Source organism: Gymnoscopelus microlampas (genome assembly GCF_963454915.1).
Source record: "Gymnoscopelus microlampas genome assembly, chromosome: 9".
In the NCBI taxonomy this organism is placed as follows: domain Eukaryota; kingdom Metazoa; phylum Chordata; class Actinopteri; order Myctophiformes; family Myctophidae; genus Gymnoscopelus; species Gymnoscopelus microlampas.
Window position 1 is genome coordinate 29408444 of NC_139946.1, and position 13619 is coordinate 29422062.

At 42.1% G+C, this 13619-nt stretch overlaps 1 protein-coding gene across 1 annotated transcript; it reads left to right on the forward strand.

Annotated features, from left to right (window-relative positions):
• Window positions 1–1678: 1678 nt before the first annotated feature.
• On the forward strand, window positions 1679–10952 carry ephx4 (epoxide hydrolase 4; the record flags this gene model as incomplete). The annotated part of the gene is made up of 7 exons (XM_084067553.1): window positions 1679–1921; window positions 3194–3279; window positions 4962–5119; window positions 7140–7268; window positions 7781–7884; window positions 8949–9097; window positions 10712–10952. 7 exons carry the CDS (start codon window positions 1679–1681, stop codon window positions 10950–10952), a joined length of 1110 nt encoding a protein of 369 aa, XP_083923679.1.
• Between the last annotated feature and the right edge of the window lie 2667 nt (window positions 10953–13619).

The following is a 13619-nucleotide window of genomic DNA, read 5'->3' on the forward strand; positions in this document are numbered from 1 at the left end:
CCAATGTGGGATTGTCGTCCTTTTCTGTCCTCCTCCACTGTCCTCATTCTGTCTGGCACTTCCACTTTGCTGTCTTCCGTCTCACGAGGACATTCTCTTCCTTCAGTATATCTGTCTATTTGGCTCAAGCTTTATTCAATCTCATCAAGAATGACAACTGTACCATCCTCCTGGCTGGTTTGTAAAGTGCAACCCACTTTGTCTTCAAGCTCCATAAATTCTCATGCCTTTTCTCACCTCTACCCTGTTTCACTGGCTCTCTTATGCTGCTTGTATCCAATTCAACATTACATGTGCTGGCGACCAGTGCTTGGGGAGATCATGGTGAACCGCTGCACCCCAGCAGCCTCTTGTCAGCCTATAGTGGCAGTGAGCTGACCATTCTCCCTAGTCCCTCCCCAATGATAAAACTAAAACCACACACACACACACACACGCACACACACACACACACACACACACACACACACACACACACACACACACACACACACACACACACACACACACACACACACACACACACACACACACACACACACAGAGAGATACATTGTTTGGTAGGCCTATTGCTCTCTCAGCTTTTGACGCATACTCAACCATACTCATTTTTGATTTGTACTATTGGCTTAAATCTGTCCATGTAAATGCAGCTACAACCCTACAGAATGAAATCGATGAGAAATATTTCTGTTGGATGCAGCTTTATTACTTTATTCACAGACTCGCAGCTATATCAATCGGCATAAAACAGCATTGTTTTTGTTACTGCCATAAACTATTACTTAAAAATATTTATTCAGTTTTGTTACAGACAAACGCTGTTTGCGCTGTTTTTATTTGAACATTTTTTTTTAAAGATGTCACTCTCATAATGATGACCATCAATTCGTGTCTGGTATAGGCGATGTTAATAGGTGTGCCAAGCTTTTTAAATCCGTGCAGTGTTGATACAGTCCCACCACCACGTCGAGGGATTATAGGCTACAGAATGATCTAAAGCTGGTTAACTGGCCTATTACGGGCTCTCGTCTTGTATTTGGACTTGCCTCCCACGTTCGTCAACACCCTGACAACACTGGTTCAGCTGAACCAGTGGTTTTCAAGCTGTGGGTCGGGACCCTCAGGGGGTCCCCACATGATTTTTTGGGGGGGGGGGGGGTTCCCAGATGACAGTGAAGTGACAATTTAAGGACTTTTAAGACCCTTGTATACCCCCCAAAAGACCCGCATCAAATGTAATCAACAAACTAGGCTATACTATAAAAACTGGTAAAACGCCAAATTGTCAAATAATATAAGATATATAAATATATAAAAAATAAAATAGTCGAGCTCACAACGAATTATTTAAAGCTGGTTAACTAGCCTATTACGGGCTGTCTCGTCTTGTATTTGGACTTGCCTCCCAACGGTCGTCAACACCCCGTTCAGCTGAACAACCTTCGCTGTCACAACGCAACGCAAGCGTGAGTTCTGACGTGATGCTTCTGCTGCCACCGTTCCATTCAGTCGCTCACCGGGATCCTCCCTACAGACAGACAGTCGTGCGTAGATGCGCTGCTAACGAGACAACGGGCTGGTCAGAGCAAGAATTTCCACAGAAACGGGCAATTAACGGAAATAAATCAATAGGTAACAACGTGATCACGGATTGATTTCCTGCGGCAATGTAAAGATGGCGAGAGTGCTCCACAACTTGCTGTTATTAATGATCAGACTTGCGCTGAAAATCAGAGTCTGGGGGTATTGGTCATTGATATACGGTTATTGTGCCGTTTGCACCGCCGTAGCCCTGCTGAAACTTTGGTGGAACATCATTTTGAGGCCGTCAACAACCTTCCAGTGGGGGATTCGTGAAATCCCCCCGGCTTGTCTAAATGACACGTCCTTGGGAACCCACTGTTATGTTAGAATAAAGGTAAGACATAGTGAAAGGTGTCTAAACAACCCATCGCGATTGTGTGTGTGTACTGTCTATGTGTGTGGGAGAGCAGTCGCATGCGTAGGATAAAGCAATGCAATGCCGAAACACCTTGCTTGCTATGTCGTGTCGTGAAAGCCAAATAGGCCTGCTTTTAGTGTGCAAATGTATGAGGCAGAATCTGTTTATTTTTAGTGGTTTTCCAGTGAAAAGGAGATTTGCTGCGTATTGTTCTGCCGGCCGGCGCTCAGCCAGGTGGTGCTGAAAGGACAGCTCCTGACTGTATGTGGCGTTTGATCGTGCAGAATGTCAGCAAGCATGCCGCTTCATAGAATCGCCTAAGTCAATGGTTCTCAAACTTTACATTTCAAGGTCTGCCCTTAACTCTGACAGTGTACAAATGGAACCAAATGGACCATAATGGGTCCATTTGGTTCCCTCTGTTAAAGAGTTACAGACTTGTAAGGGTCCATTTAGACCCCCCTAAAGGAACTCAGAGAGTCCCTGGAATCCACTTTGAGGCTGAGAACCACTGGCCTAAGTAACCTATGTATGTGTTCAACATTAATGTAATTAAATGTGAAAAGTATAAGCAAAATAAAAGCGCTGTAAAATGTTGTACATTGACGAACCTTCAATCGAGCGTGGAGGAACATCCGACCTTGTTTACAAGCTGATGCTTAATTCACCATTAAGCAAACTTTTTGTCAGAGCAGCTTACCTCATTCAATACATGACTTTCTTTGGAGGGATTATGGTAGTCACTGAATTATAAAAATCTCGGTGGTAGATACATTTAACTTAAGCATTGTTGGTTCTGAAACTCGTTATGGAACAAGGATAAAGAGTCTGTAAAAATAAACTTAATTTATTCTCATTTTTAGTATCATTCCCATATTTATTGTCTCCGCCAGGCCGAAGTTATGGTGGAGAGTATGTCCATACTTTGTCCGTCTGTGTGTGTGTCCGTCCAACTTTGTCCGTCCGTGTGTGTGTCCGTCCAGCTCCATACATGGGCACATGGTCTGTGAACACCTAACATTGGTCAAGCTTCACGTGACATCACAATATGTAATATAAATAGGTACCACCTCGCCTGGCGGAGACCTGTGCTCCGAGTTTTGCTATGAGTTTGGACTGGAGGAATGATTATTCTTAACTCAAAGTATTTAACTATGTGTTTGATGCCAAATGTATGCTCTGTACAAGGAAGTATAAATTGGACTTCAGATGTAGTTTTTAGTATATGGCTCTGTGCTTCCCATCCAGGAGTCTGGCCTCAGGTTCCACTATGTTGCTGCTGGAGAGAGGGGAAAGCCACTGATGCTGTTTTTACATGGATTCCCAGAGTTCTGGTAGGTCAAAAGAGAGAGAGAGCGAGAGAGCGCGAGAGAGAGAGAGAGAGAGAGAGAGAGAGAGAGAGAGAATGTATGTATGTGTGTGTGTGTGTGTGTGTGTCTGTCTGTCTGTCTGTCTGTCTGTCTGTCTGTCTGTCTGTCTGTCTGTCCGTCTTTCTTTAGTAGTTACTCCTTAAGAAATATGGTTCCTTTGTATACCATCAGCATATCGACAGCCAGGTAGATAAAGTAGATTTGGGAATTTCTTGTTTCTAGCGTCATAGTACAATCGTGAGGGTTTAACTATGAAAGTGGTCCATTTTTAAATATAACATGGTTGTTACAGTGATCACTCTACTGCGCTGTTTATGTTTTGTTTTGTTTTATTTTCTTGAATCTCAGTTTTCTTTCATAATGATCCCTTTATATGTCCTTGATGAGGATGTTTGCTCTATGGCTCCAGAGTTTTAATATTATCATTACATGTCTGTCATAGGGTTTCTGGGACACAGCAACAAATGTATTCCAGTGGGAATTACTTCATTGACAGAACATTTAGTCCTGGACTAGACTTAATGTGTCCTCGGGGACAAGGTCCAAACCGTTCAAGATCTAGTTCCTCTCGGTATAATGAAAGAACTGTTATCGAGCCTCGAGTGGGTGGGGGAACGCTCTTGGAATTGGGCCAAAGAGGTGGTCGACTGTCGAGTGCTGTAAGCGTATCCATATCTCAGGCATATTATCAGAGCTGCAGAAGACAGGACATAGATTAATTAACGATAGTGGGGGTCTTTTCTGCTTCACTGGTCATATACAGTATTTCACTGGGATGAAGTATTCCATGGTGCAATTAAGAGACACAAATCCATCACTTATTCTTATTCTATATGTTTACCACTTAGAATTGAGAATGAAAGAATTAAGCATTATTTACTCATAATCACTCAATCTATGGCTAAAAGTATTATTATCTGTGTGTGCCTTTGTGTGTGCAGTGTGCAAGTGTGTAGTGCGTGTGTGCGTGTGTGCGTGTGTGCGTGTGTGTGTGTGTGTGTGTGTGTGTGTGTGTGTGTGGTAAGCCTTGCTTGCTTTTAAACTTCATCTATATTCAAAGATGTTGTCAGTATGGAGCTCTCTTCCTGAGTCATCAGATTCACAGTTAGGAATCTGCATCTCGCTTCTCATCTGCCGGGTAGGGAAGGAGGAGGGGGTTTTAGTTCCGAGGAGAAAGATTCTACAGATATTCAATTAGAGAGTCATACCAGTTCACATCACAAGTGGGCGGATTAGATTCTGAAACAGCTTCTGTTATACAAAGGTGACCTTCATCCAGCTGGAAAGAAAGCTGAGTGCCTGGTCCAAAAAGTGGGTTTGGTTTGGTTTATGTAACTACTTTGAATACATAACAAGAGATGTAACAGATTTAAAGAAGTTGGATAAACCCTTCTGATATTGTAGTAGTTTTGTATTAACCCAATTTTCAGCAGAGGCCCCTGGTAGAGAAAGGACTTGTGTTTTGGTGATTGGATTCAACTCGATTCTCTAGTCTAGTTCTTGCCAGTATGATTCACACCTATATAACACTAATGGCATACTAAAAAAAAAAAAAAAGCTTTTCAACAGCTGAGAAGAATTGGTCCATTAGCAGCATTTTACAATGTATTGATAAGTCTAGTGTATTTTGTTTGTGTGTGCTTCAGGTTCTCGTGGCGCCACCAGCTTCGCGAGTTCAAGAGTGAATTCCGTGTGGTGGCCATCGACATGCGCGGCTATGGGGAGTCCGATGTGCCCCAGTCCACTGAAAGTTACCGCTTTGATTACCTGGTTACTGACATCAAGGACATTGTGGAATACCTGGGTAAGGGAGCGCAGGATAACTTTCTAATCTTTTCTATCACACGTCTGCCTGAGCACCTTATCGGAACTTACTTCTCGGAGAGGTTGGTGCCATAAACTCGTTTCTCATTCCTAAGCTGTGAGCGGACAGCCTCTGGGGCTTGCTTGGATGGAGCATGGTAAAGCTTTCCGTGACTCATGTTTACTTGACATGGGAACTTGTGGTAAAATGGAGTCCAAGCCCCTAAACACTGCTGACTACATACTAAAATTAACATGAAGCTGGACCTGGGGCCGTCTTTTTTTTGTTTTTTTACCCTTTTTTCTCCCAAATGTAGTCATTATGCCAATTAGTTCCTCCCCACCCACACATATGTGTGTTGTCACTGCTGTTGTATCCTCACCTGCCAGTGAGGAGCCCCCACTGGGAGGATGTAGAGCCTTCGTCCTACTCCTCCCGCCCAACACTCCCTGCTGACAGGTGCCGCCACCGGCCATAGGATTACATGGAGTAATCATTATCACCCTCCCTGCCCGGCTTCCCTCCGCCGAACACAGGCCAATTGTATTTGTATAGATGCTCGAAAAAGCCAGATGCACCACGGTGGATTGTGGTGGCAAAACCACTGCACCAGGGGGGCTGTCTGCAAACAGTTTATTTAATGAGTACGTGGCCAGCACAACAGTTCCCCCAGCACAACAAAATAAACAGTTTTGTATGCTTTAAAATTGTCCCATTTTCATCAACGCCTACAGTCTTGATGAAAGCAACAAAATGATTTTGTTCTGTAATGAAAGTCATGATACAGCCTTGGGGCTACTTGCTGCCTGCTAAATACTCTGAGGTGACTTCAGAAGCTTGTGTGTTCTATGAGATTTGTAGCAGAGAGGGATCGATATATGTTCACTAACGGGTTTCTAGTTGTTGTTGATGTTGATGATGCTGTTTGAATCTTCAACAGGCCTAGAAAATGAGCTGATAACAGGGCATGATGGAATGCAAATTAGTAAATCAATACTTGAGAAGTCTCCATTTGTCATATGCTCATTTCAATCCCCCTATCTGTACCCCTCACTAGGGTTCGATTTGCTGGATGTAGTTATTTTCTTTTGGGAAATGTAGACTGTCTCATAAGTTTGATATTTATGTTTGATAATATCACAGTTTAATAATTTAATTAAGAATGTATCTTAACCACTTGGCATCCCTATTTTGAGCAAATTTGTCAAAAGTTTTCAAAATCTTTCATTGTTTTAATAAAAGAATTGCAGGAATCATAGAACTACAAGCTCACAATGTGTCAAACAAAATTATGTGACGTGTTGGGTGCTTGTACAGCGGTTATTTTCCCTATTTGTCGTGTGAAGAAGTATATAGGGCTTAAGTGGTTAAGAAATGTCTCACCCTCTTTGGGTTTTTTTGTTTTGTTTCTATTTTACAAATTGAACCCTGACCTTCACAACTGCCCTCAAGATCATGGCAAACACTGAAAGGCTGTCAATGGAAACAGGAAATCAAATCTCACTCCTGACGCACTCTTTTGCCAAGATTGTCCCCCAAGCTAAGCTATTTGTGTCCCTCTCCTTGCGTATGTGATATCAAGAATTTTGAGATAAGTCTTGCTGGAATAATTCATCCCGGGGGGTGTGAATGGGTGCTGGGCAGGTAAGGAGATTACTTTGTGGGAACTGGAAGAGATAATGTGATCAGAACCTCTCAGACTGATGTCCTGACCTTGATCTCCATTTGAATTTGTGTCACAAATTACACTCCTTTGATTGGTGTTGATGGCCTCTGCGGGAGGGATCCAGCTGCGAAAAGTACATTCATTTTCCAAGCTTTGACATATACTTATTGATAAACAGTCGTGTTGTCAAGCCGAACAGGTTAAACATACACAGTAGAATCATCAGTGTTCATTTATTAATGTATTCCTTTTTTCCCTGAGTCATATCTAACTCTGAGAGTGTACAAATGTAATGCAAATGATAGGGTCCATTTAAATGAACACTCAGGATTTTGGTCTGCTTTTGTTTCCAAGGCTACAACAGATGTTGCCTGGTGGGCCATGACTGGGGCGGGACCATCGCATGGCTGTTTGCAATTCACTATCCAGAAATGGTGACGAAGCTCATCGTCCTTAATTGTCCCCACCCCTCTGTGTTCGCAGGTACTAACTACACGGTTCAGAAATGTATTAGTCCTCAGACATCCTGTACACAGTATGTGTCAAATGTCAATTATTATTTCAAAAGAAAATTATTATGAACAGAAATGTGCTAATTAGAGAGGGTCTGTCTTGGCTCTGTGTTATCATCGCCATAATAATCATCATTAATTAGGGGCATTATTACTTCAATTCCGTGTTTGCCTCCATCTGGTAAATCCTCTCCTTCCTTAAGGGGAAAATGAGGGGTAATTACAGCTAATGGTTTAACGTGGAGCAGGAACAGCTGGGTGCACTGGTAGAGACGGGCAGACTTATCACACTCCACAGCACCTCTGCCTAAAGATGCACCCTGTAGTCATTAATAACTATTTAACCTCGCTCTTCTCTTCTCTTCTCTTCTCTTCTCTTCTCTTCTCTTCTCTTCTCTTCTCTTCTCTTCTCTTCTCTTCTCTTCTCTTCTCTTCTCTTCTCTTCTCTTCTCTTCTCTTCCTCTCCTCTCCTCTCCTCAACAGATTATGCACTGCGTCATCCAAGCCAGCTGCTGAAGTCCAGTCATTTCTTTTTCTTTCAGTTGCCCCGTTTCCCAGAGCTCATGCTCTCCATTAACGATTTCAAGGTGGGTTGTGACGTATGAGCTATTTCAAGGTCAAGGTTGCTTGTCTGTGTGTGTGTGTGTGTGTGTGTGTGTGTGTGTGTGTGTGTGTGTGTGTGTGTGTGTTTGCACATGTGTGTTCATCCATGCATGTTATATGCAAGTGCATTGGTGTATAGTTGTATGACAAGATGTTATTCTAGCATCAGTCTATTTTTAGTATTAACATTATTATGTGACAGATGCTGAACTGAAAAGGGTTAGCTGTATGTTATCAACCGATTACGAGGACTACTGGCACCTCTTTGACATTTGTTTTTATAATTTGCTGTTCCATTCTAAAGTATGGCACTGTTTAAAAATGCTTGATCTTTAATGTTCTATAAAAACGATAAAATATCATTGAAATGCATTAATGTTTTGGCTGAAGTAATTGGAAAAATGCCAGGTTAAAAAACAGGTTCTTGAGTGCCAAATTGTGAGCCAGTCTTTTGTTTCATCTCAAAGATGTTAGTGACCGCTATTTTTGTATTTTCAAATCCATATGTTGTGTTATTGCCAAGATTAGGAACATGTACAAGCTGAAAAAGCAGTTATCAGCTTGTCCGTTGTTGCCAGGGTTATTGCGCTGACAACGCGTCACGGATCAGCATATTCAGGTTCCGGTAGCCATTGGCCAGGTTATTGTGTGAAATAGGCTCTATCTCCCCCTCCCTCCCTCCCTCCCTCCCCCTCTCACCCCCCTCTCTCTCCCTCCCTCCCCCCTCTCTCCCTCCCCTTCTCACACTGTCTCTCTTTCCCTCTCTCGCTCTCTGTCCCTCTCTCTCTTGCCCTCCCTCTCTCCCTATCCCTCTACCCCACTCTCTCTCTGTCTCTCTCTCACTGATCGAGCACCGGGCTGACGTGTCACACATTCACAACAGAAACCTGTGCCTAACAACTGTGATTTGTGCTTTTGATTGATTGGTTGAATACGTTACTAACACGTTTCTTAACAGTACATGTAGTACAGTCAAAAGCTATGCTAAGGGTGTGACACATTAACAAGAGACACACTCACCTAGTGCTCTCCTCTGTCCCTGCTGTAGGCCCTAAAGGCCTTATTCACCAGCCGCAGCACAGGGATTGGGAGGAAAGGCCGGTGGTTAACTGCAGAGGACATGGAGGCCTACCTTTACGCCCTCTCACAGCCTGGCGCTCTAACGGGAGCCCTCAACTATTACAGGAATGTCTTCAGGTAAGTTCACTCAGAGCAAAGTTCACTGAAAGCAAGTTACACTTCATGATAGTGGGGTTTGTGCTGCCTCTCCCTCCAATTAATCTATGGATAAGACGTTTGCATGGGTTTAATGTTTAGTGTAAGATTCATTTATTTTTTATGTAATTTACAGTAGGGATACTCCCTAAATTAATTAGTCCATAATTTCCCCTCAGGGATTAATAAAGTGTATTTAATATAATCTCATCTCATAGTTACATTGATATGCTGGTATAGGAAAGAGACCATACCTCTGTTTCTACTGGCATATATGGATATCAGATCACATCAGATCAGGCACAATGTCACAATGATTGGTCAGAAATATATTTAGTGTCCACTGTACTCTCCTGAATAGAATTGACTGCTTTTGATATCCCTGCCTCTGGACATACATTTATATTGCCTGTGGGGATGTTATCCCTGCTTCTGGTCAGACTGAATTAAATACATGCATTTCCTTTTTGATATTCATGTTTGATATTATCACAATGTCATTTAATGTGTCCAATTTTCTTCTACCAATTCTTTTGGAAAAGTGAATAGTGAAAATAGCAGATTTACAAGCATATGGGTAGATATGTGATTGTGGATAGATCTGCTATTACACAAAGTGGTTTAAGTGTTTTTTCCCACAACTCCAGGCCTGTGTTACACTAACGCTAACGCTACACTGAAGCTTTTGTAAGCATCTGCAGAGATTAAAATGTGAGCAGTTTTTCAGCCCAGAGAACAGGGAAGCCAAAACGTTGTGTCCACTCAATACAACCAAATCAGTTGCGCCCTCTGGTGTTACAAAAGGCTGAATAATTGTATCTTTCTCCAAGTCAGAGTAATGTGAAATCACATTTAGTCACAAATTCCTTTGCTGTGACATGATGAACTCACCTGTTTACTTGAGTGAGTGGCGGAAAATAAACATCGTCAATCAGAATTCCAGTGCATGTGTTTGTTTGGCTTGTGAACTCAGCATGCGCGGCTGAGCTCACCATCTGCTGCCCCATCCTTAAGCAATTACTTTATCTCAGAATAGCCTTTTTTCTGCTTACGTAAAAGGAATTTCACTGACCCATTCCCAATTAGTGTCTCCATAAGCATTTTCTGTATGTGTCTATAGGAAGGCAACAACAAAAGTGCAATGATAAACACACATTAAAGCTAAACCCATAAGATACCCAGTGCTCTTGGTTAGCTCCTTTTTTCCTCGCTCTACATCAAATCTCTTTGCTGAAAATGGCTGATCTACAAGCTGACTTGTTGTGAGCTTGTAGAGCTTCTATTTTCGTTGAACATTCGCCCCATAGGGACGGGGTCATCCCTATGTTCCCCGGATTCTATGTTCCCCAGGTTCTATGTTCCCCTGGTTCTATGTTCCCCGCTTACCAAAGGGGTTAGGGTTAGGCTTAGAGCTAGGGTTGTAAGCGAACCCTAAGTAACATAGAACCCATAGGGACGCTATAGCGTTCATGTGGACTACAGCTTTAAAACTACTACAGCTGTGTTTTGGACTCATTTGTGGGATTCTCCTGTGCAAAGTGATGTACTGTAAATCTGACCTGTGTCTATTGCTTTTTTTTTTGCTTGTTTCCACAGCTCCCTCCCCCTTAGTCAAAACTTCATCAGGTCTCCGGTTCTGCTGCTGTGGAGCGAGAGGGATGCTTTCCTGGAGCAGGAAATGGCCGAGGCGTGTCGCCTGTACATCAGGAACCACTTCCGTCTCAACATCATCTCCGGGGCAAGTCACTGGCTGCAGCAGGACCAGCCTGACATCGTCAACACCCTCATATGGACTTTCCTCAAGGAAGGAGAGGGACGCAAAAGCTACAGGAACTGAATCAGTGCCAAGGCCTCCACCAGCAGCTCTGCCCCCGGCCGCCCAGCGCTCCCCCCATGTTGCCATACCTGTCCTGGAAGCCTGGAATATGCCTGTGAAAACAAACCAACATAAACGATACCGCAATCATTCTTTAAAACCTTACACATTTCAAATATTTTTTTAAAAGATGTCAGCGGTGAGTAAAAGAACAAAAGCACACTTCATCGGAGAGGACACGCGAGTAGTACCTGACACATATTCAAGATGATTTTTTTGCACATGACATCCGCCTTAAAGTCTATTGGTTACAACGTTACAAGTGTGTGGCGAAGTCTCCTCGTGAGTTGTATTGTGTGTGGTGCCTTTAAACTTTCGAGTTAATGTTTTAGCGATGTAAAGACATGATGCCACATCCTGAGAGATGCCTAATTTACACTTCTTCGTCGTATGGCTGCGTCGCTTGCTTGCTTTTATTTTCGTTTTTGTGTGTGGAAAATGTGTTATTTTTCTGCGAGCGACGCAAGTACGAATTAGGCTTTAGGCTGTGGTTCTGTCTGCTATAGTTGTGTCACTGGATCACCCCACTCTACTGTACTTTGGGCAAAGCCCATTGTCCTACTCCCTCTATCAGGTAGTGTTGTCTAAAATGTTTATTTATTTTCTTTTGTATTTTATCTCAATTATATTTGCTCAGATAGAGAATGTTATCTTGATCTTCCTGTATAGACAAAAAATGGTGATTGTTGAATATTGTACTTTTTTGTATCTCTTCCTAATACACTGCATTTTGAAATTCACTGAGCCAGATCTACAACATGCGATTTTATAAATAAAGTAATCGGTGTGAATCTTCGGTAGTACCTTGTTCTTGTTATTTTAATTTATCCATTTGTAGACTTTTGGAGTTACAATAACCCTGAGGATCTTACTGTGTATACTGTAACTGCTATATTAACTAATTTAGCCGTGTGACCCCCTGGAACCCCCTCAAGGACTCTTGAGGGTTCCCGGACCCCACTTTGAGAACCACTGCTGTAAGCATCTGCAAATGTGAAGCAGTACTGAGTTGACTCTCACCTGCCTCTAGTGGATGCTTAGTTTAAAATGACCTAAGTCATTCCACCCAATTCACTCCCTGTGAATCACAGTGACAAATAATTTCTCAATAAAATCTCAGATTGGCTAAATTCTTTCAAAATAAAAATAATTGTTGAGGAGTTACACACCACTGGCTGTGTATATATATATATATATATATATATATATATATATATATATATATATATATATATATATATATATATCATTTTTATTGAATTTATTGATTTTTTCCCCTTGGGGTCACTGTCAGTGGGGTGGCATGGTAGTACAAGTTAAAACTCGTCACAGGCCGGCCGGCAGGAGGCAGCCTTGACTCCCTGGTAGTGCTTGTACCCATAGTCAGAAAGGACAGTCACGCTGATTGGCTATTTGGTTGTCAGGCAAATTCTGACCCCATGATTCTTATTCGCTGTCTAACACAACACTGGATGATACGCTTTTGTTTCTCGATATGGGACATCTTTGAAGAAGTAGCTAATAGTAGTAAGCCATTTTACAACTCGCATTATAGCCTGTCACACAGAGTAGCTGTGGAAAAAGTACTCAAATGTTTTACTTAAGTAAAAGTATCAATACTGCAATGTAGAAATACTAGAATTCAAAATGTACTTGAGTAAAAGTACAAAAGTATTGGTATCAAAATATATTGAAAGTACCAAAAGTAAAAAAGTAAGTATTCATTATGCAGAAGGTCCCATTTCACAAGTTTTCAAATGTATAAACTCTTTGGAAAATAGCAGATCTACAAGCTCACAATGGGTTGCATCATGACGCATTGTGAGCTTGTAGGTCGGTTATTTTCAAATAATTGTAGTGGAGTAAAAGTACAATATTTGTGGAGTAGAAGTAAAAGTACTGAAAATTGGAAATACTCCAGTTAAGTAAAAAATACCTCAAAACTGTACGTAAGTACAGTACTTGAGTAAATGTACTTAGTTAGTTTACACCACTGAAATTAACTTTCATTGGGAAAATATTAAGTCCGCAGACAGTTACCTGGCCTGACAACTAGGTAGCCAATTAGAGCGGCACTATTCCTCCGGGCTATGGGATGGCAACCCAAGCGATTGAGCGTGTGTGAGTGTGTGTGCGTTTCTTGATAAATAGGCAATCTACAAGCTCAACATGGGTCACGTCCACGACGCGTTGTGAGCTTGTAGATCGGCTACTTTGGGCGCGCGACATTATTATTTTTGTATGACGTACTGCGCATGTGCAGTGTTCACACGTCGTTCGGATGATGATGAAAGCGTCGTCTCCTGCAGCTTCCTTCTAGACGTAAGCCAGGGTTGCCATGTCCGCTTATTATAAGCGACTTTGGGCTTGTTTTTCCGTAAAGTTGCTTGAAAATATTATGAAAAATATTCAAAAATTGTCATTTAGATTTGTTTTAGCAAATAGCAGATATACAAGCTCTTGTGATCTTGTAGATAGGCTATTTTCAAATAGGTTTAAATTAAGGGTACCGTAGCATAGTCCTTTCTTTTGAGCTTGTTTTCATAGACCTGTTTCTCTCGCAAGACCTGGCAACACTGCCTTCCAGACTGGCGGCTGGTGAACAGCGTGCAATGATGTCAACACACA